General features: G+C 35.0%; 1 protein-coding gene across 1 annotated transcript; it reads right to left on the reverse strand.

Annotated features, from left to right (window-relative positions):
- Positions 1–1,636: 1,636 nt before the first annotated feature.
- Positions 1,637–22,461, reverse strand: LOC147384508 (uncharacterized). Its single transcript, XM_086425191.1, has 3 exons — positions 22,303–22,461; positions 2,012–2,168; positions 1,637–1,912 (listed from the first exon to the last, which is right to left on the reverse strand). The coding sequence occupies exons 2-3, from the start codon at positions 2,165–2,167 to the stop codon at positions 1,865–1,867; spliced, it is 204 nt and encodes a 67-aa protein (XP_086281317.1). The 5' UTR covers position 2,168; positions 22,303–22,461; the 3' UTR covers positions 1,637–1,864.
- Positions 22,462–24,590: the final 2,129 nt, after the last annotated feature.

Genomic DNA, 24,590 nt, shown 5'->3' on the forward strand with positions numbered 1-24,590 from the left:
AACTTCTAACCCATGTAAGACAAAACGCATTTGTTAAAGTGTGGTAAAACTTAGGGTGCCGAACGGGACCCTATATATATAATATATATATAATATATATATATATATATATATATATATATATAATATATATATATATATATATATATATATATAGGGTGGTGTTCAAAGGCCCTAAAGAGAGCCAAACATTTTTTCAATGTATGGGTTAGAGGTTTCAGAATGGACTATTTTTTGTGAGAATGATCTCTTTGATGAGATCATCCTCACAAAAAATCAGCCCATTGTGAAACTTCTAACCGCGATTTATAAAAATTGGACAGTCCACGATTCTTCAACTTCTAACCCCTATTTTCAAAAATGTTTGACACAATGTATATATATATATATATATATATATTAATGTAATACGAATTATATTAGAAGTTAGCACATAGATAAAAGACTTTATTATGGACAAACTATTGACTTTCTATGGATAGATTAAGATTTATTCTTTGAAATCTTATATTTATTATATGTATGTTTTTCCATAAAAAAATATGTTATTTATAATTTATAATCTATAGAATATTGGCAGCCCATAGAACCGAACCAAACCAACCTTAGTTTGGATTGGGTTAGTTTGCTTCCAATAAAATTTTGGTTCGGTTCTAATTCTAATTTAGTGGAACTGACCTATATCCGTTTGATTCTAATTTGACCTCAAACTGAACCAAACCAAACCAAGTTGCACCCCTATTCACTACCGTCGATACCTTATTCTAATTTTTGGGTGACATGGATCCAACTTTACCTTTGAAATTTATTTAGTTACATCTTTAATAAATAAATAAAAATGTTAATTTAAACTTTGTATTAATGCTTAGAAAAAAAATTCTCTCCACTATTTTTCCCACAAAAACAAAAATAAAAAACTAACTTCAATGATCTAGAATTGGGCCAAGAGCCCCAGCCCAGGTGTTTTAAGCTCCTACATTTATGGGATTAGGTTTTGATGATGATGATGACGACGACCAGAAAAAATAGCAATTGAATCAGGATACGGTGTAGGTCTACAAAATTTATGATCCAATCCAAACCATCCCAGCTAAACAGCCTTAAAACTCGAGCCCAAGCTCAACACCCACTTCATTTAGGGTCATCGCAATTTAGCAAAAACACAATTCGCGTTGAACAACATATTTGTTAGAAACACAATTGGTCTCTCTTGAAAACGTTAATTTTTCAATTGGTTCGGTTCAGATCGGATCGGTTTTGATTCAAATGAAGGCTTCATTGGATGAGATTTGGTCCAGGGATTTATTGATACGATAGGGACGGATCGGATTTGGTTCACATGGTAAAGTTTTTCGGATTGGCAATGGTGTGATAGTGATCCAGTACCGAATCAATCCATCGCCAGTCCTACCAATGGGTAGCGCAATCTGGATAGCTGAGCTGGTTTATGATCACATTGGGCTAAGGCACACCCACACTCACTCTGTTCCATTCCTTCGACTTGTTCAACCTTATAATGCCCCCCCAGTCCAGACTGTGCATTGCATATGTAACCAGGTGGTTTGCACTTGCATGACCTGATCTGCTGGTGAACACTTAAAAAGAGAAAATAAAATAGAAATATTAAGAACACATGGTAAAATACGAGATTCAATCATCCTTTCACCATGCATGAGCATCCAAAAAAAAAAAAAACCCCAACGTAGAAAAATATTCAGATCATTAGTTGTAATCTGAGATTAAACCATTATTGGAATTAGAAAAACAGAACACATCAAAAACAACGTTCAAATCCATAAAAATCTCTGAAACCTGAAATGCGAACACCTTACACAAGCCTACATTGGATAACGAGAGAGAACTCTCATTCCTTCTTTCCTATCCCATGAGACATGTTGTAGATCCCTCGCAACTGAAAAAGACAACACTTCTAATGAGAATTTGGATAACATGGTACATCAAAACAGATGAGAACTTCAACTTATTGGATGAGTTGAAAAAACAAACTCACAATGAGAGCTCCAGCAGTACACGCCAATGCAAGAGGAATAGCAACTGAGGTGATCTTATCATATCGTCCTTTCAAATAAGTGTGTTTGTGAATGTTCTGGAAGTATTTTTGCTTCTCAAGAAGCGTTTCTCTGGGTCTAAAAGGTGGTTCTGACATCCTGCATTATTATTTAAAATAAAAATTTTAAATTAGATATCCTAACACCTAAGAACCTTTGGTCCATCGGTCTAACAAAGACAATAATAATGGAGAGTAAGCCATTACACAGTGCAGTTATCTAACCTCATCATCTTATACACCACCTTATCCCAAATATTTGGGTTTCTAACGTAAATCCTATTTCGCCATTTAAATATAACATGAACCGGCACATCCATTCAAGGCATGTTTCATTATGTTATTCAGTATCATTTTTGTTTCTATTCTTACACTTTTAGAGCCCTCAATTTGTACCAAAGCAATATGTTTTACAGTAACACCACTTTGCTCATGTTCAATATGCAAAAATTATACTTTTTTGGGACAATCACATCCTAATCCAATGCAATATTGCATAATGTTTTATGGTCTCATTTTATGGTTTTTTTAAGTATAAAATTTCATTAAGAGAAGAAGAAAGGAAGATGAGGAATCCTCCAAGAAAACAACCGTCCAAACCAAAAATGAAAAATGGCAAACAAAGAAAAAACATAGATGGACACCCCACTAAATATGGGACCAACTAGGTACACAAAGCATCCCATTTAAAAATAAAATCCTTGAAAAATACCCCATCGAAGTCTTTACTCCTCTTGCACCAAAAGAAGAGAAGCCCCAAGATCTCCACAAACATTTTATGTTATTATTCACTTTTTGGTGTGTTTTCTTTCTTCGGTCTTGTTGATGTTTGAGAGTTGGTATGGTCAGACCTTTAAGAAACAGACCAAGGATTTTATGGCATATACTAACTTCTGTTGTATGATCAAAAGGGAATGAAACAATGCATAAGGCCAAAGACCGAGATGATGACGTCTTGAATTGGACCCTCCTTCCCTTCAAAGAGCCTGTTAATCCCTCTCCCTCCATATACTCCAACAACCAACAAAAAGGATCAATTACCAAAAAGAATCCTCATTCAAGAGCTAAAAGCATTGGTCATCCAAGATATAAGGCTGAAATCAAGTTAGCAGAAAAACACCATAAAATATGGGTACTTGATTATTTGGGGAAAACATGCTTAAGAGGGTAATGATCCTACTAGCCTTTGTATATTAAAATGAAGAAAAGATTACAAATTTACAAGTATATCCTCACACACACACACACACACAAGAAACTAGACACTTTACAACACTCCCCCTCAAGTTGGAGCATAAACATCAAACATGCCCAGCTTGACAATGACATCTTTAGGGCTTAAAATTGGACAAATTTTATTCAAAATCCAAGTGCACCGAATCCAAATTTAGAGGGTTTGGTCCCATCAAGTATTTCCGAATTAAAAAATGGTTCGGATATGGGTTGATGTCCCTTGATCCGAGTTGGATACGGATTCATTCCTATATATCCACCAAGATCCGAATGATATATTACTTTGCAAGTTGTATTTTTATATTTTTTAAGTTATCTTCCATCAACCAACAATAGTTGGGTGTAGTGGTCAAGACTTCTCTTTAAAATGGAGAGGTCTTGAGTTCAAGTTACCATTTGACCACATTTTAGCAATTTTATTTAAAATAATCTTAAATGGTATGACATCATCCGACCCGACTGACCCGAATCAATTAATTCGATCGGATCCAGATATGGATTTGATAAAAGTAAAATGGTTCAGATATAGTTTTAGCTATTAGGATCCAAGTCGGGTGCGGATATAAATCCGAATAAAAAAAATCCGGATATGGATATGGACATACTTATATTTGGACCGTATCCAACCCGTTTTAAGCCCTAGACATCTTAAAGGATGGATGGTCCGACAACTGATGAGAGGAAGAGAGACATGTTGCAACCTAAATGAATCAACTTAGACTTTTCCATGGAAAAAGTGTATATCAACTTCTATATGCTTGATTCGCTCATGCAGAATAGAATCAGAACCAATCTTCTCCGCTGCTTCATTGTTAGAATATAACGGCATAGATCTCTTGATAGGAAATCCTAACTCACCTAGAAGAGATCGAAACCTAAGAAGCTCACATGTACCATGAGCAATAGCATGCTCAGCTTCAACACTCAAGCAATATACCACTGGTAGCTTTTTTACTTTTCCATGCAACCAAATTGCCTCCTAAAAAGGCACAATATCCTGAGGTCGAAGACGATCAGAAGCAGATCTTGCCCACTCAAAATCAATAAAAACGGTGAGATCCAAATGACTATGAGAATGATATACAAGTCCACAGCTCAAACTGGACTTGATAAAACAAAAAATACAATGAACTGCTACAAGATGGGTAAGACGAGGAGCATGCATGAAGTGACTAACCATACTCACAACAAAGGCAATATCTAGTCGTGTGAGCGTGAAATAAATCAGCCAACCTACAAGTCCTTGATAAGTATGTGGATCAAGAAGAAGATCATCCTCAATCTCATGTATAGATAGCTTTAGATCCATAGGTGAAGTAGCCGTCAACGTAGACTAAGAAGATAGTACAACCTATGGAGCCAGAATGAATAAAGACATCATGATCAGAGTGGCATCTTCGAAAACCAATGCTCATCACCACTCTGCTGACGCAATGAAACCAAGCTCTAAGTGACTGTTTCAAACCATAAAGACTTCTTTAGTCTACAGACCTTCTTCATGGACTCCCCCTGAAGCAGAAACCTAGATGGTGGTTCCATAGACACCTCTTCTGTGAGATGCCATGAAGAAAGGCATTCTTCACATCTAACTGAAAAGAAGCCAATCTTGATTAGTTGCAATGGAAAGGACACAAACCGAAGTCAACTTTGCCATAGGAGCAAAGGTGGCATCATAATCGAGGTTGTAAGTTTATGTTTTGTACTGTGCAATACTACCATCAAAGTTATGCTTAATAATAAAGACCCATCGACAACCCATTGTTTTCTTTCTAGAGGGAAGAAAGACCATATCCAATGTTAGATTACTTTCCAAAGTAGTCATTTCATCTAGCATAGAAGTTTTCAATGCAGGATTACCAAGAGCAGCAGAAACCGTGCGTGGGAGATAGTCACAAAGTCAAAAATAGAAAGAAATGCTCGATAAGGAGAAAAAACAGTCTGGTAAGAAACATACCTAGCAAGTGGGTTAGGAGTTACACACTTACAAACTCCCTTACGAAGAGTAATAGGCTACACAAGAGCAGAAGTACCAGCAAGACTAATAGTATCAGTAGGACTAATAGCATCAATAGGAATAAGAGAAGCAATGGGTACAGTTAATAGGGTGAGAAAGACCTACCAAAGGTGCCTGCGTTGAGAGGTGGTTGCAATGCATGAGAGGAGGAACCAAGTCACTTGCGATGAACATAAGTGAGATACTCCTTCAATTGAGGAAGATCAATTGGGATTGGCAAAAGCAAGGATACAAGAGGGATAGAAGGATCGCTAGAAAAGTAAAGAACATCCCCAAAAAAGGTAACATCTATGGAAGTAAGCATCGACGAGATGTAGAATCATAACAGCAATATCCTTTAGACATACTAGAATAACCAACAAAAAATGCAACGAACCACGTTATTGTTTAACTTATGACAAGTGGGACAGAGATCCTGAACAAAACAGGTACAACCAAAAACACATGGCTCAATAGGAAAATGGGACGCCCGGGATTAAGAGTCTGGAATGGAGTATGTCTATGAAGAATCCGAGAAGGCATACGATTAATCAAGAAACAAACAATAAGTATAGCCATGGTCCAGTTGGTCCTGGCATTTGCATACCACGTAACAAAGAGCTAGCAACCCAACTAAATGACGATTTTTACATTTAGCAACGCCATTTTGTTGAGGGGTACAAGTAAATTGATGGATAAGACCGTGGTCGAGAAGATAGTGGACAAAGGGAGTGGACCAATACTCACCACCATTACCAGACCGAAGAACTTTAATCGAAATACCAAACTGAGTGGACACAATAGTATGGAATTTACGAAATTTAAAAAAAAAAAAAATCATCCTTAGATTTCATAAGGTAAACCCAAGTGGCACAAGAGTAGTCATCAATAAAGGTAACCTAGTAGCGAAAACCATCAAGAGATATGGCTGGGAAAGGACCCCAAACATCGGAGGTGAACCAACTCAAACATGAACTTACAACAATGCATGCGTGAAGAATAAATATTTCTAACATGTTTAGTGAGTTCACAAATCGCACATTGAAATTTAGATGAACAAAAATACAAATTTTGGAATTAAAGCACACAAGGTCTGAAAGCCAATGTTCCCAACCTTGGCATGCCAAAAATGTAAAATATCCACACTAGCATCAACAAAAAAAGGAAAAAAAAAAAAAAAAAGGGTCGCCATTGGTAACGGCGGCAACGGCAAAAGTCGAAGGACAAGTGTCCAAGTACTATAGGCCTCCTCTCTCGACACCCCTACCAACAATCCTCCTCGTAGACAAGTCTTGAAAAATACAACAGGTAGGGTAAAAATTGCACAACAATTTAAGTGTTTAACAAGACTATTGACAGAAAGAAGATTAGTCAAAAAATGGGAAACATGTAGAACATGAAACAAAGAGAGAAAAAGAGAGAGGGATTGTTCCTATCCTAGTGACAAGTGTAGAAAAGCCATTAGGAAGGCGAACCTTTTTCGGAGAGGAAGGTGGAGAATATAAGGAATGACTTTGTGACTCACCCGTCTGTGGTCAGTGACTCCTGAGTCTATGACCCACTAAGTAAGGGATGATGCAGCAATGACTGCATAAGTTGAGGAATCATGAATACCAAAAGCTATAGATGAGAATGGGTCAATTGTAAAAGAAGATGTAGCAGTAGTAGTGGGATTGGATGGAAGCCGCATCTCAACACAAAGTAACATGCGGTACGCATAACCTCAGTCATATGTGCTTTCATCGAGCTCAAAGCATTAGCCGTAGACTCGGATTGGAAAGTATCAACAGCTGTAGAATCATTGGTAGCAGCAGCAATAGAACGAGAACGGTAGCCCTCAAGATAATCATTGAAACAATAACATTGAGCATGGTCATGCCCCACAATACCACAGTGAGAACATATCATACTACTAGAGTGACTACGGCCACGGCCATGGCCACTATGACCTCGATCATTCCCTCAACTACGTCCAACAAAAAGAAGAATAAGATAATGAAAAGCACAAGCAAAAGCAATATGATCCCGAGGAGCAACTGAGTAAGTCCCTGAAGACATAACGGCACGACACTCTTCTCTAAAAATTGTGGCATAGATGGTGCAAAGTGGAGGAATGGGGGATGTTGCTAGAATTTGAGTGCTCAACTACTCATACTCGGTGCGAAGACCTCCTAAAAAATCATTGATCTAGCGATGCTCAATCCGCTTAGTAACAATCTTAGCGGACTCAGGTTGGAGTTCAAAAAGATGCTCATATTAACTTAGTTCCTCCCAACGGCATTGGAGGACGTTTTATTAATCATAAACAGAATGGTCTCATTGCTAAAAAGTAGCTAACTCACGAATAAATTTGGTAGATTCACGCATCATTCTCAACTAAGGCATATATCTGTGAAAGTAAGGTCCACACCTGATGAGCAGTCTCATAAAAAATATAGTTGGTAGTAATCTAGAGTTCCATAGAGTTGAAAAGTCAGCTTAGAATGATACAACTCTCAAAATCCCACTTAGCAATAGCACTAACATCAATAGTAGGCCGAGAAGTATCCACTGTAACATAATCCATCTTCGATCAACCCCCAATGTAAAAAGTAACAGCTTGACTCCACGCAAGAAAATTACAGGTATTTGGAATCCATTACAAAAGAACTTCATTAAAAAAGCTATTATTATGAAATCGGTCAAACAAGAAAGCAAGATGTTTGATCCTAGATAAAGCTGATAACCAAAGAGAATCAAGGAGCAAGATGTTGACAACCAAAAAGAGCTACACAAGCTAAAAAATAGCAAAACATGATGAAGACATGGGTTTCTTAAGAGCCAAACATCGATGATCCAAAAATCGAAGGTTGTAGATGGGATTTACAACCAAAAATGACATACCCTTTCAAGGGATTATGAAATTAGAGAGCTGGAAGAAGAGATATCAACAAAACACGTAAATCGAGGACAGCAAGTTCACAAACTACTTCTTGAAAACCACATCAAATGACCTCAAAATCCAGATCTGAGGAGTCCATGAGACTCGAGGGATGAAAATCCATCGAAAGCATTCGTCAATGGAGGTTTGCAGCCGACATTAGCACAACAAAAAAAAAAAAAACAAGGGAAACCCTAGCTCTGATACCAACTTGATTATTTGGGAAAAACATGCTTAAAAGGCAATGACCCAATTAGCCTTTGTATATTAAGATGAAGAGAAGATCACAGATTCACAAGTATATCCTCATACATACACACACACACCCATAAGAAACTAGACACTTTACAACAAAAAGGACAAAAAATGGGACCAAATTTCACTTGTGAAATTGCGAGAGATGAAAATAAGAGGGACAAATTCTCCATTAGTAAGGGTATTCCATTCATCAACTTTTGTTATTTTTGTATGGCTAATAGAGAATTTTTCACCAATTGATTCCTAAAACACATCTAAACTATCCTTTAAGAACCCTTGCCAACCTTTTCCAGAACCCAAGATTAACCTTTTTGACATTATTTCCTAGCCTAAACCCAATTGGCTCAACTGCAGATCTTATAAGCTTTTCCTAAACAATCATCCAACTTTAGTAACGCTTACAAACTAACCCCAGACCCCTCCTAAGGCTGCCTAGTTTCAGCCGAAGAACCTAACCCCTATAAACCCTGTTATATGAATTTGAATCCTCCTAAACACCCTTAATCCAAATCCTTCCTTCGCCAATTCGTGTTGGCGTTCTTCAACGACATATTGATTTCTAGCCCATCATGGTCCATGCATTTGTCACACCTAAGGATGCACTTCGAAGTACTTCGCACACATCACTTATTTGTTAAAATAAAAAATCAAAGTGTGCATTCGGACAAGAAGAAGTGGAATACTTATAGGCCATATCATTTCAACCAATGGGGTTGCTGCCGATCTAAGTATATTTGTCGAAATATTATCGCCGCTTAGTACGAGATTATGGAAAGATTGTTGTTCTACTTACTGCATTGTTACGTAAAGATCAATTTGTATGGAACGATGAAGCGGAGGAAGCCTTCAAGCAAGCCTTAAAAAAGCCTATGGCTACTACTCCGGTGCTTGCACTTCCATATTTCTCCATACCGTTCGAGATTGAATATGATGCTTCGGGGCACGGTATTAGAGTTGTTCCCATGCAAAAGGGTAAACCTATTGCCTTGAAACTTACCAATGTTGTTTTGTATGTGATAAACCCAAGCAATTGGCCAAGTGGATTCCTTGGGCTGAATGGAGTTATAACACTTCTTTTCATTCCACGATTAGAATGACTCCTTTTTGAAGGCCGTATACAAGCGCCCTCCACTAATTCTTTCTACTTATGTACCCAGATCCACTGTAGTAGATATGGTTGATCGTGCACTCCGAGATAGGGATGATGTTCTTCGTGATCTCAAGGACAATCTCAATAAGGCAAGAAATCGAATGAAGCAACAACAAGATCACCACCGTTCGAAACGTTCTTTCGAGGTTGGTGACATAGTTTTTCTTAAGTTATAGTCATATCAACAATCTTCACTATTTTGTCGCACAAATCAAAAATTAGCAACTCGCTTCTTTGGGCCCTTTAAAGTGCTTACACGTATTGGTGAGGTAGCTTATTGCTTGGAGCTTCCACCTAATACATGATTGCAGCCAATCTTTCATGTCTCTCTTCTAAAAAAATTTGTTTGTCCCGATGTTGTGGTTAGTCCAACAATTCTAGCAATTTTGGGTAGTTGAGTTATTGATCCCATTCTTCTATCCATCCTTGACTACCATTGGACACGTCAATGGAAGAAGATGATTGAAGAACTATTAGTGCAATGGGATTGTCTTCCTATAGATGATGCCTCGTGGGTTGAACGGCATCAATTTGAGTGCAAATTTCCTTCCTTCAACCTTGTGGGCTATTAAGGAAAATTTAGAGTACTTAACTTTAAATGCTCATATATAGGACATAAACAAGTAAACAAATTACTTGTATTATACCCACAATAAATAAAAAATATCACTCACAATTTGAAGAAGAAAATAACACTGTTTTAAACAAACACAACTTTTACAAATACTCACACTTTCTACAACCTCTCAATACCTCTTACTGTTTTGCTACTACTTAATTTTTCTCACAACTTGATACAAAATGAGGAAAACTCACCCCTATTTATACTAGTTGCACCTCCTTGACCAATGGTTAGGATTGTGCCAACACACTTTTAATCTAATGATTACAATTGTTCACCTAGAACTCTCCACCAAAATATCTACCATTCTAGAATTTTCTACTTTTCTCTCATCCAAAAATATCTAGAGTTTTCTCTAGAAAGATTTTAGAAATTGGGCTCTAAATTACCATTGCACTTGGGCAATAAGTTTGAGCTTTTCCCAATTGGGCTAGTGTTGAATTTTAACACTCCCCTTCAACATGAGCTCACTCTTTGCACCATATCGAGCTAACAACGAAAGTTTTCGAACTTGCCAATACTCAATCCTTTTGTAAGCAAATCCGCAACTTGATCATCTGTTTTGATTTGCCTCATTTCAATCTCTTCTTAAAGAACCTTCTCTCTAATAAAGTGATAATGTACTTCCACACATTTAGTTCTCACATGAAAAACTGGATTCTCTGCCAAACGAATTGTTGATTGGTTATCACAATATAACGGAACCGCATAATTTACTGGTTGATGTAGATCGTTCATCAACTGTATGAACGATCAAGTTGTTTACTTGTTTATATCCAATATTTGAGCATTTAGAGTAGAGTAATCTAAATTTTCCTCAACAATTGGTATCAGAGCCAGACGGTCAGGGTGGCAAAACTAACAAATGTACGAGTCCTACTAGCACCTGCAGCCAACAAAGACTGGAACTTGTGGCAGATAGATGTGAAGAATGTTTTTCTGCATGGGGAGTTGGATCGAGAGATTTATATGATTCAACCAATGGATTTTCAAAACCAAGATCATCTTGATTATGTGTGTAAGCTGCGAAAAGCACTCTACAGATTAAAACAAGCACCAAGGGCGTGGTACGGTAAGATTGTTGAATTGCTTACCCAAAGTGGCTATTCAATAAAACCTACAGATTCCAACTTGTTTGTTAAAGTTAATGGAGGAAAGTTAGCTATATCGTGTTTGTGTAAGTGGATGATTTAATCATAAACGGTGATGATGAGACAGCAATTCTTCAAACAAAAGAGAATTTATCTATTCGTTTCCAAATGAAGGAACTTGGACAACTCAAACACTTCCTTGATCTACAGGTTGATCGTACACAAGAAGGAATATTTCTCCATCAACAAAAATATTCTAGAGATTTATTGAAGAAGTTCGGGATGCTCGAATGCAAACTGATCTCAACACCGGTGGAACCAAATGCTAAGATGTGTGCACATGAAGGAAAAGACTTGGAAGATGCAACAATGTATCGACAATTGGTAGGTAGTCTTATCTACTTGACATTGACTCGACCTGACATTTCTTATGTAGTTGGTGTAATGAGTCAATACATGCAAAATCAGAAGAAGTCACATTTGAAAGCAGTCCAACGAATACTGAGATACGTGAACGGTACAATTGACTATAGTCTTTTGTACAAGAAAGGTGAAGATTGCAAGCTAATTGGCTACCATGATGCTGACTATGCAGGAGATCACGACATTCGACGATCAACTATTGGGTATATGTTTACTCTTGGATCGGAAGTGATTTCTTGGTATAGCAAGAGACAACTGACTGTGTCTTTGTCAACAACAGAAGCAGAGTACCAAACAGTAGCAATAGTAGCTCAAGAAAGTATGTGGCTGATACAGCTGATGAATAATCTAAATCAACTAGTAAATTATGCGACTCCGTTATACTGTGATAACCAATCAACAATTAGTTTGGCAAAGAATCCAATTTTTCATGCGAAAACAAAATGTGGAAGTGCATTATCACTTCGTTAGAGAGAAGGTTCTTCAAGAAGAAATTGAAATGAGGCAAATCAAACAGATGATCAAGTTGTTGACTTGCTTACAAAGGATTGAGTACTGACAAGTTCAAAAACTTTCGTCATCATTTCAACATGGTGCAAAAAGTGAGAACTGGTGTTGAGGGGGAGTTTTAAAATTCAACACCAGCCCAATTGAGAAAAGCCCAAACTTATTACATAAGCGCAATGACAATATAGAATCTAATTTCTAGAATCTTTGTAGAGAAAACTCTAGATATTTTTGGATGAGATAAAAGTAGAAAATTCTAGAATGGTAGATATTTTGGTAGAGAGTTCTAGGTGAAAAATTGTAATCAGTAGATTAAAAGTGTGTTGGCAAAATCCTAACCATTGGTTAAGGAAGTGTCACTAGTATAATAGGAGTAAGTTTTCCTCATTTTGCATCAAGTTATGAGAAAAATCAAGTAGTAACAAAATAGTAAGTAAAAGAGATTTTGAGAAGTTGTAGAAAGTGAGTGTAAAAATTGTGTTTTCTTAAAAGAGTTTTATTTTCTTCTTCAAATCATGAGTGGTATTTTTTTTTTATTGTAGGTATAATACAAGTAATTTGTTTACTTGTTTATATCCAATATTTGAGCATTTAGAGTTGAGTACTCTAAATTTTCCTCAGCATGGACAAGGTTGCTTCTCAACGGATGTAGAATGATGCAACTCAAGGAACGTGGCTTGCAAGGAGAGAATAGTACGGTTGCTAAGCTGGCATATGGAGATCAATGAAGATATATGCGTCACTTTTTTATTGCTTTATTTTATTAGTTAAGTATTTTATTTAACAAGTTTTAGTGTTAGTAGGTTTTTTTTAAGTTTTGCAAGTAGTTGAGTTGCAATAAGAGTAGGTGTGATAGGTAATTTCCAAATTGGATTGGGAATCTTTAATATGTATGGACTTTTTTGACAAGGGGATGAAAAAAAAACAAAATTAAATTCTTGTTTTATGCAAGAGGCATGTTCATCCTCCAAAATTGAGCATGGTTTAACCAGACATTCTATTGAATCACCTTCAATACGATCTCAACTTGTATCATTGAGCTTCTACTCATCTAGTCTATTTCTCCTTTTTCGTGTGAATCTATTCAACACATCAAAAATTTATAAGTTCTTAGTAAAACAAATTAACAATTAACAAAAATTAAAAACTAATTAAGTAATACTTCTAAGTGGTGATTAGTAAATACTAAATACTATCTCAAAGGTTCTTTAATTACTTTTGCATCCTGATGCAAAATGTGTTAGGCCAATAATTCTAGTGATTTATCTCTTCAAGCACGAATCCTTTGTAATTAGATCAACTCCATATTGTGACCACCAATCGGTTGTATATCACTTAAGTTGTTAGTTACAAACAATACATAAATATTCTAAAATCAAACAAATTATATGTTTCAATTTTTCTAACTTCCTATTATATTTACTTGGAATTTTCAAAGTTCTCTGTTTCTTGATGATCTCCCTTTCGAAAATCCCTTCGTCGTTCTTTTATCGAATTAGCTGCGACAAGATCCTATCTTGTCTTCCTGCGTTGGAACCATTATTTTCAAGACATCGAGGAATACAACCACATGTCTTGAATCTACGTCATCCCAATTGGTGGATTGGAAGTACATTGTCGAATTAAGGATGCTGGAAGCTGAATATAATGGAGATAACATTTGACTGTCCCATCTTTTATATATAATACCTATTACATTCTTATAATTTTTTTCTCTATACTGATTGTTTTTCTTAATTTTTTCTATAGAATCATAACTATCACACCCATTGGTAGCTTTTCATCGTAATCAACTAATCAAAGCATAGATATTAAAGGTGTGAAATTTCTTAATACTTTAACAATACCTATCCAAAAGTTTTGGGACAAGATAGTTTAGATAACTAATTTACCTTCGACCTCCTTACATCAGGGCCCATTATTCCAATCGACTAACATTACAAAGCTTCTAAGTTCAGTCTTTTTTCCATAAATGTTTTGCAGTGTTAAAAAGACAGTTGCAAAATGGGTGATTGTAGGTCGAACCAAATTCTCATTTATATAAGCACGCGTTCTTTGTAATAATAAAACATGTTTGTACATAAAAGGAATTAGTTTCTTAGCCCTAGTTATGGTATTTATGTATAATTTACCATATCTTCAAGTATGAGTTACATGCAATGTGTTGCACACAATGAATAATATAAACGAAACATCTTATCCATAAATAGGCGACCTACGACCATATAGGCAACAGCATGATCTATTAGAACTTGGACAACATCTTTTCACCAATTTTATCAACTGTTTTATTTAACAATTGGAACAAATATTCAACCGTGTGAGAATGGGCCAAAGTGTCCACGGATTTAATAAACATTGTTCCAATCAGACAATTAATTAAAAAGTTAATAATTGATCGGCAAGTTCTATTTGGCCATCCATCAGCCATTAGAGTACCATCCATAGGTTTGTCATGATTCTCAATATTCCATAATTAAAACTTGGATAGAATTTACTTCTTTTTTCATATACTTGCTCTCTTATTTCATGGTATGAACATTATTTAAGGCTAGATTCAAATTGTCCAATTGATTCTGTGCTCAAGTTCTTTTAACAATTCTTTGAGGGGGGGAACTAATGGTTGATACTGTCTCGTCGACATAGGGAGAAAATGATATGCGACAATGTCATCCTCACCAATTCCACCACTTTCTATATAAGTTTCTAGGTTTATTGCATCATCTTGTTTCTTCCTAGACTCCTTGTCCATATATTCTATTATCTCCCTTTAGACTTCTAGTGTAGCTATTCGCGACTGATTCAAGCATATGAAAAAAAAATTGTTTGTGATGTGCACTACTACCTTGGCTTATATAACCACACAACTCACAAACTACTTGACTTTTTTCGGTTGCACTCAATATGCAATCACGTATGGTATATGTGATGGCACACACTCCAACAGTCAAAAATCTGACTGTTGGACACTTATTTATTTACTTTTAAACACCAATCATTCCATCTGTCAACTCTTCCCTTACAACACATACACATTGTTCTCTCTACATTCTAGCAATAAAACACATAAATTTCTCAACATGTTTATTAATTTTACTCAATTCTTCTTAAATCTTCCTTTTTATTTACTTTTTTTTGTCTTGAGACAAGATCATGACTCTCAACTCAAGTCAACTCAAATTCCAAATTCCAAACTCCCAACTCCTAAGATCAAGATTCAAGATTCTCAACTCACAAGTCTCAAGTCAAGTACTCAAGTCTCCCAAGATCAAGCATCATCAAGCATTCAAACCTCAAATCAAGAATCAAAATTCAAGACTCAAGAACCGATTTTCCTAGAAGCATCAAGCATTCAAGAATCAAGATTCCACTTCAAGACTCAAGAAGCTTTACATATTCAAGATTCAAGAATCAACTTCAACAATCAAGACTCCAAAATAAAATTCACCATTTCTCCAAGAAGCCAAGTCTCCTCTCCTACTCAAATCTCGATCCCAACTCAAGAATCAAGACTCTAAATCATCATCTTTACTTCTCATTTTTCTCTAAACAATCTCATCTCAATTCTTGAGGTATTTATATATTATTTTACTTTTTATAATGTTGATTAATTAGTTTTTACTTAGATATTTGACTACATAAATTTAGAACGTGTCACATTTCAATTACCTAAAGTAGACTCTTACAAAACTCAAACTATATTACTAGTTGACTAGTTGTTTGTCATTGTCACTTAGTTAGATACTTCACTACTAAAACTAGAAATGAGAAATTTAGAATTTAGAATATAACACATTCACACTTAACAATTACTAATTTACTACCATGTCTTCCTCGTCGGCAAACGCTTCCCATAAGGTCAAATTCTAATGATCCTGATTGGAAATACAGGTTTTACCTTAGTGCAACAAAAAAATGAAGTAGTTTGTGAGTTCTGTGGCTACATAAGTCAAGTTGGCATTGCACACCACAAACATCTAATGCATATGTAAGGATCAAATGCGAGGTCATATAAGTTAGACTTGAGTCCAAAGGGAGATAATGGAATACACAGATAAGTTGTCTAAAACAAAATATGATGCAATAAACATAGAAAGTTATATGGAAGGTAGTGGGATGGATGAAGACGACGATGACATTGTTACATATGATACTCCTCCTACATCAACGGGATATAGTCAACCACCGGTTCCTCCCCGTTGAAGAGCTTGAGCACATGGTCCACTTGATAAGTGGTGTAGACCAAATACAGAGGATGTGGATCAAAGAGTAAAGGGTAAAGGTCCAGTTCAAACAACCAAAAAACATAGTACTAAAGATTAAAAAAACTATCATTCAATACATAGCAAAATGGTTATACCAAGCCAATATTGCTTTCAATACCACAAACTAAAAAGCTTCAAAGCAATTAAACAATTTGGATCTGAACTTAAACTACATTCATACCATGAAATACAATACTTATGTATAGAAAAGGAGGTAGAGTTTAGTTACTGAATACCAAGAATCCTGAAAAACCTATGGATGTGCTCTAATGACCGACGGAAGGACAGAAAGAACCGGGCGATCAATAATTAATTTTTGAATTAATTGTCTTATAGGAACAATTTAAATCTGTGGATGTTTCAGCCCATTCTGACACAGCCGAGTACTTATTCCAATTGTTAGATAAGACGATTGAAGAAATTGGTGAAAAGAATGTAGTCTAAGTTGTAATGGACAATGTTGACACCTATGTGGGCCAACGGCCACCTCTTAACGGCCAAAAAGACTCATTTATATTGATCTCCATGTACACCACATTGTATCGACCTCATATTAGAAGGCATGGGTAAATTGCATATGCGTATAGCTAAAGCTAGAAAAGTTGTTTTTATGTATACATATGATTTACTATTACAAAACATGCGTGCTCATATAAATGAGAATTAAAACAATGACTGAAGGTAAATTGGTTGCCCAAACTATCCTGTCCCAAAACTTTTGGAAGGGTGTTCAAGAACTTAGAGATCTCATGCCTTTAATTACTATGCTTGAATTAGTAGATTGCGATGGAAAGTCACCCACAGGTTATATTTATGATTTTATAGAAAAAACAATTGATAAAATTAAGAATAAATAATCAATATAAATAAGGAAATTAGTTTTTCGATAAGTTAGAATTTCATTAGAAAGGGGACAAGAAGTCCCAAAAATGCAAAGCTTATGAAAAAGAGGGAAAAGCAAAGAACACCACTAAAGGTGCCACTAATCTCCCAAGTTACAAACGAGATCCCATCAAACAACAAAATTTTCAAAGAAAATACCCTTAAACTCTTGTGAAACCTTTCCCCAATGGAAGAGTAACCCCAACACATTAAACTTGAGCTCTTCAAAAGGTGACTCCTTTTCTTCAAAATCTGCTTATTCATTTCCTTCCATAGACCCCAACAAATGGCAAATGGCAAATGGCAATAGGCCCCACAATACTCTTTGAACGACGAAAAGAAATATAAATAAGGAAATTATAATAAAGTAGTTGACATCATACATAAGAGATGGCATAATCAAATGTCATCTCCTTTATATCCAATTGCTTACATCCTTAATCCAGTCGTATACTTCCAATCCACCAATCATGATGAGGCAAATTTAACGTATATGGTTGGATTCCTTGATGTCTTGGAAAGGATGGTTCCAATGTAGGAAGTAGGGCTTAAAATGGGTCGGATTTTATCCGAAATCCGAGTGATCTGAATCCGATTTTTAGCATATTTGGTTTCTCCGATATATCCGATTGGTTGATATCCCTTGACCCGAGTCGGATACAGACCCATCCCTATATCCAAATGATATATTATTTTGTATGTTGTATATGTTATATTTTTATATTTTTTAGTCTATCATTTATCAACAAATGGGTATTAGGTGTAGTGGTCAAAGCATTTTTTCAATAGGGGAGAGGTCTTAAGTTCAAATCACATTTTAAGCCACATTTTTTAATAAATTACTTTGTAATAGTTCGAAATTATCCGACCCGACCTGACCGACCCGAATCAATTAATTCAATCAGACCGAATCCAGATATGGGTTTGATGAAGGTAAAAAAATTCGGATATGATTTGAGTTAGTTGGATGCATATCCGAATTTGAACCCGAATTAAAATTTTGGATATGGATATGAGTAGACACATATTCGGGCCGAACTTGACCCATTTTAAGCCTTAGCAGGAAAAACATGATAGGATCTCGTCGTAGCTAAATCAATACAAGAACTATGAAAGGATTTTCAGAAGGGGGATCGTAAAGAGACATAGAACCATGAAGATTCCAAGTATAATAAATAATTAGAAAAAATTAATATACACCTTGCCTTTATTTTCTTTTAAAATTAAAATACTTATTATAAGTTACAAGTTACTAATAACCTAAATGATACAGCCGATTGGTGGTTACAATATGGAGTTGATCCACTAACAAAAGATCCAACCTTGAAGAGATTGGTTACTTAGCCTAACATGTTCGGCATCAAGATACGAACATAATTAGAACACATTTGAGATGGTATTTACTAACATCTTAACTTATTAGTTATTAATTGTTATTTTAATAATTTCTTATACTTAATTACTTATTAAGTATTGACTTAAAAAAATTTATATATTGAACAGATTCACAAAAAGGAGAAATAGATTTGAGCAAAAGAAGCTCAATGACTTGGTCTTCGTGCAATACAATCAAATATTGCATGAATGATTCAAGCAAATGAAGGACAATATGGGATTCTACGACCCTATCTCCATTGTAGACCTGAGTGGAGATCATCTGCAGCTCACTGATGCAAGAGACGAGATGGTGTTTGAAGGAGAAGACTTGACTTGGGCCCGAGTTGAGCAAATAGCTTTTGCATTAACACCTAGGGAAAGCTAAAGCAAAGAAGAAGGGGAGACGCTCAAGACAACAAGTTGAGGACGAAGAAGACGATGAAGATGAAGTTGAAGCAACATTGGAAATAGATGAAATTTTAGTGAGATCAGATGACGAATAAACAAAAGAGAAAGAGATGTATGTAGAAGAAGGTGATTCAGATGATGATGGGAATGGAAGTGATGATGGTGAAGACGGCAGTCGTACATAAGTTGTTGTCCCCCAATGGATCAAAGATGGTTGTGTGGAATATGATGCAAATTATCAATATCAAAGAATATAGTATTTAATTTGTAACTTTTTAACTTACATTTAATAAAGATTTGATGTTTTTACTTACATTTCATAAAGATTTGTTGATCATAGTTGTCAAAAACGGGGCCTAGGTGCCGAAGCGGCCGCCTAACCTTCTCAAGTGCCCAACACTTAAAGTGGGATTTTTTTTAAAAATTCTTTAGTCTTTTCAAAAAGACCACGGTCTAGGATGTCTTATTAGATTTTTGTTTTAAACATAGGGATGTCGAAAATATTCAACAAAACTTTGAGGGCTTTATATAAAAAAAATCTTTTTAGTATTTATACTTCTAAGACTTCTCAAATTTGAAAGCTAGGGCCTACTATTCAAGTGGAGGAGGGAGATGACAACAACGACGACGATGATGGTGGTGCCAATGCCCCGGTCAATTGGTGGGATGAGGACATTATTGACTTCAGATTAGAGGATTTTTGTTAACTTAATTGATATTTATGAAAATTAAATTGAAGATACTCTATTTACATATTCTTCTTAATTGTTACTTTGATGGATTTTAAATTGCAAATGTTAGGTTGACTTGTTGGGTTTTAATTGATTATTGACTTGCAAGTTTGCTAATTAGTTGATGTTATCTTGGCAATTGTATATTTATTGTTATTTTTTTTTCTATTTCTTAATTTTTGCATTATTTTTAATAGAACTAAAAAAATGACTATTTTTTTTGTCACCTAGGCCCCGCATAGCGCTTTTAACAACCTAGGTTGATCTTTTAGATTATTTACATGTTTCTACTTTTTTTTTTCTTTTTTTTTTTTTTTTGAACAAAATGTTTTTTTAAAAATGGCCGACCAATATGCTACAACATATGCGATATGTGATAATAATAACACTGGTCAAAAACAACAATTACTATAGTTTCTAAGACTCTAGATAATTGAAGTATACTAGTAAGTGACACGTGTTAAATTAAATACCATTTTTTTGGGTAACCAAGTGTTAAGTAAAAACTAACTACAAAATACTAAGAGGAGGAAACTAAAACGACTAAACTAACCAAATAAAATATAAAAAGTAACAAACAATTAAAGAAAATTATACTAACTAGCAAGTTACTTAGTTAGTACATAAATACCTCAATCTTGAGAGTTGAGGTGAGATTTGAGAATGGGGAATGAGAAAAAAAATATATAAAATGATGGATGAGCCATGACTTGGGTGTAGGAGATTTGGAGTCTTGAATCTTGAATATTAAAACAAAGCTTGAATCTCGATTCTTCTTGGAAACTCGATTCTTGAATTCAAATGTCTCTTGAGTCTTAACTTGAGGCTTGATGCTTGAATTCTTGGGACTTGAGAGTCTTGAGCTTGTCTCAATTCATAAAGGTAAAATAAAAAAGAAGAGACTGAAGAAGAAGAATTGAGTACAAAAGTAGAAAGATTAGAGATTTTTTTATGTTGATTGCTAGAATGTCTATAACATAATGGACATGTGTGGTAAGAGAAGAATAAAGGGCTCGAGTGCTCTAATTATAGGGGAAAGGGGGGGGTTTAAAAAAAAATAAGTGTCCAATGATTAGATTTCTGACCGCACGTGACAACACAGTCGAAACAAAAGACATAACTTTGAACATAATCGAATTGCGCGAAACAAGATTTGTTTAGCTAACCCCAAATCTTCAATATAAGGCTTTGTTGTTGTTTGTAAACTTGTTGCATGCTCTACCAACTAGCACCCTTCTAAATTAGTTCCCCCATTATTTTAGTTTATAAATTTCACACAGGAATAAAGGCTTCTCCAATCAAAATTTTAAACTAGAAATTAACCCATCTACTGTTATTCAACATATAACCCATTTCACCATTTAACCCTATATGATGAACCATATCTTCAGTCAAGTAATGTTCCTTCATATCTTTTCTTGCTACGTCCATCCATGTTATTTCCAGTCCTCCTCTAACCCTTTTAGAGCCCAACTTTAATGTTTAATATATTGAGAAAGAATATATGCAGAATTTATCCTTCACTTCTCGAAGTAAGATTGATATGCCGTTGGAAGAGTATGGCTGCATCATTCTCTTCAAGATTGAAGCAAGGTCAAACTCATACAAACCTATGGGGTGGTCCAGATTCAGAAATAATTGCTTGCATGATCCAATTAGTAGCTATGGTGAGTTGACTAACCCAAGGGGATTGCTCCATCACCAAATGATCCAAAAGTTTCGATGTCGAAGGAAAATTACTGTACAGCATTAAGCAAGCTACTTACTTAGTACACCAATTTTTTTTATAAGCATTATTTAGCAAACCAATTAAATATGGGTTGCAGAAAATACGAGTCATGGATGCAAACAGTAATGAATCCCGCAAAAGTAGCGTGACTGCACATGAAGAGCATCGATCATATTGTAAAGTCAAGAATCCGAACCATCACACTATTTGATAAAATTAACTTAAAATAATACTAGTATTCAAGAAAAATTAAATATATATGGCCATATTGCATTATTATGGGTTGTTTAGTTGAAAGTTTCAAGTATTGTGGCACCTATTCAAACAGGACTGAAAATATTCAGAGCACAAACCACATAAAATCTCTAATCAAGAAAATAAAAATAAAAAACAAAGAAAAATATATGCGAATTCAAAGCTGATCCAAGATCAAAATTAAAACAAAAATCTAGCAAATCATGGAACCCAAGCAATCTGTCAACAGAAGTAATGCCCTAAGCATAATTTTCTTATGTTCTGAAGAACCCAAGATTAATCATTCTAGCCAAGCAAACCCTAATTTTCCCAAACAAAAAATTTAAAATCTATTCTCTTTGATGATCTAAGCAAAAACTAGAACGAATACAATCGGATCAAAATACATACCTCGAATGAAAAGGAAGAGTAGAAATCGCTCACAATTTAGGGTAAAAGGGATTTCGTCACAACCTTGGATTAAAATGAGGAAAACAACGAAACTTTAAGCACCTAGAGTATACGTCCTCCTTTGAATCTGGACCGTCAAGTCATAGAAAAGATTCGAAACGCTCGCCGCGTAGTCCGAGTTTGATGCGAAGGCCTCGCAAGCTTGCCACATCATCAACCGAGGAATTTAACGGCTCCATTACTCTCTCTCTCTCTCTCTCTCCTAAGTTGATGGATGTTTAGGGTAGAGAGATTTTTTTTCCAAACCAATTCAAATGTAAAAAAGATTTAACTAGTTGCACACCATCCACTACTAATTACACTGCATCACTTGAATATTTCCCTTTGCACTTCCATCTGGATTATTGCACTCAAAAGTAAAATAAAAATATTGCATTCCTTTGTTCTTTATTTTTTGCTCTTCTTCAACTATGCTCACATAAATTATTGTTGGTTTAATCATTTGTGTAAAAAATACTTGGATGTATAACAAGTATGCGTACGATGTACACGAGCAAAGAAAACGAATTAACGAGACCAATAATGAAGTGCAATTGATAGGTTAAAATAGGAGGTTATAAAAAATAAGGTTATTTTTAAGGCTAGTGTTCAACCAGCTATCAATGGTGTGCAACTAGTCGATCTCCCTGTGTAAATCACCAAAGAATTAGCACGCATCTTGATGTGGCATTCACAAAAAAGTTGGTATGGCAATAGAAGCTCTCTTTAGATATAAACCTACAGAATTTAGAGAATATTTAAAATACCCCTATTAATAGAAATAACCTATATAGCCACACTTCTCCCTATTATAGTAATGAAAGCCCTGTTTAATTATTTGGACCGGATTTAATTATTTGAATTTAATTCAATTTTTTTTGTAAAATAATGGAAAAAATTAAAAAATATACTAATGATGACATTGAAGAAAATAATATTTTGAGGGTGAATTGTAAAAATTTTACCATATTCCAGAAGTACTTCATGAATCATCGATTAATTCACTAATAAATCGATTTAATTGTCCAGTCCCTTACTCTGAGAATTTTGTGACTTTCCATGTAATAAAAAAATCCTCGGCTTCTTCATCAAAATCAGTGATATTCAACTTTGATTTTTCATTTTCAAAAGTAATAATTTTCAACCTTAAGATTATGTATGTTTCAACCCTCAAACCTCAAGATGAGATAGAATTTTGTACAAGTAGAAAATATTGAAATTTGGGTAAAAAAAACAAGGGTTTTCTAATCCTTAGTTAAGACAATGGATTAAAAGATAAAGTTGAATCTATTAGAAGAAATTTACCATGGAGGTTAAAGAGTTTAAAGATGGTAGAATTTGATAGAGAATGAAGGGTGTTTTTTACCTTAACCTTTCCAAAAAGTACACTTTTAGCATAAAAATTCTAGATGTTTATGGCAATGGCAAAAAAGGGGCCACTTTTTTTTTAATACTCAAAATAGGACTATTTTGCTATAGCAACTCATATTTTTGGACAGAGATGGCCTCACCTATAATTTCTTTAATACACCCTTAAAAAATATCTTATCCATATTTTGAACCTATTAATTCAATCCAAAATCCGACCCAAATATCCAATTCAAAATTCGAAAGCACGCAAACTTTAACTTTTGTGTCATAAGCTATATATAGATATATTAAACATGCATTATCACATAAATAACAATTTTATTACATTGATTTATTAAGAAAAATAATTATATCATCTAAGAGAAAAGTATGATGGCAACATGGGTACCATCTCTCCCATAAATATTAATTAAAGAGTCCAATTAAAGCCCAATTAACATAGAGACATGATTCATTCGAGTTCGCCGTTAAATCTAAAACTAGCTCAATATGCCATCCATTTATTCCTATAATGTTAATGAGGATGAGACTACGAGCAAATTTTTATGTACTATAAACATTAAAAACATATCCAAATTGTAGAAACACCAAACAAGTAAGCATATATCACAAAGTAAATTATGCGATGAATGCATGAAATGAAATGAATAACATAACTCAACACACCCAAACCATTTATATCATCGGAACGGCCACCATACTTATGATGATTTATGTCATCAGGTGTAGACACCCCATTTTTTCACTCGCCTGATTAATCAACTCGTCAACCCGATCGCAACAGTTCCCAATGATGGATGTTTATTCCAATGCTTTATTTTGTTATCAGATATGTTTCAGAAATCCGGATGAGGTATCTCGAACTAACAAAACTTTAG

This window comes from Akebia trifoliata, chromosome 15 (genome assembly GCF_017979445.1).
Source record: "Akebia trifoliata isolate Shusen 1 chromosome 15, ASM1797944v1, whole genome shotgun sequence".
Taxonomy (NCBI): Eukaryota; Viridiplantae; Streptophyta; class Magnoliopsida; order Ranunculales; family Lardizabalaceae; genus Akebia; species Akebia trifoliata.

Excerpts from the sequence above, each read along its gene's own strand:
- LOC147384508 (XM_086425191.1), bottom strand. The coding sequence starts at position 2,167 with ATGTCAGAACCACCTTTTAGACCCAGAGAAACGCTTCTTGAGAAGCAA. Across the intron at positions 1,913-2,011 it reads GTACTGCTGGAGCTCTCATT|TTGCGAGGGATCTACAACAT; the intron begins GTGAGTTTGTTT and ends TGTCTTTTTCAG.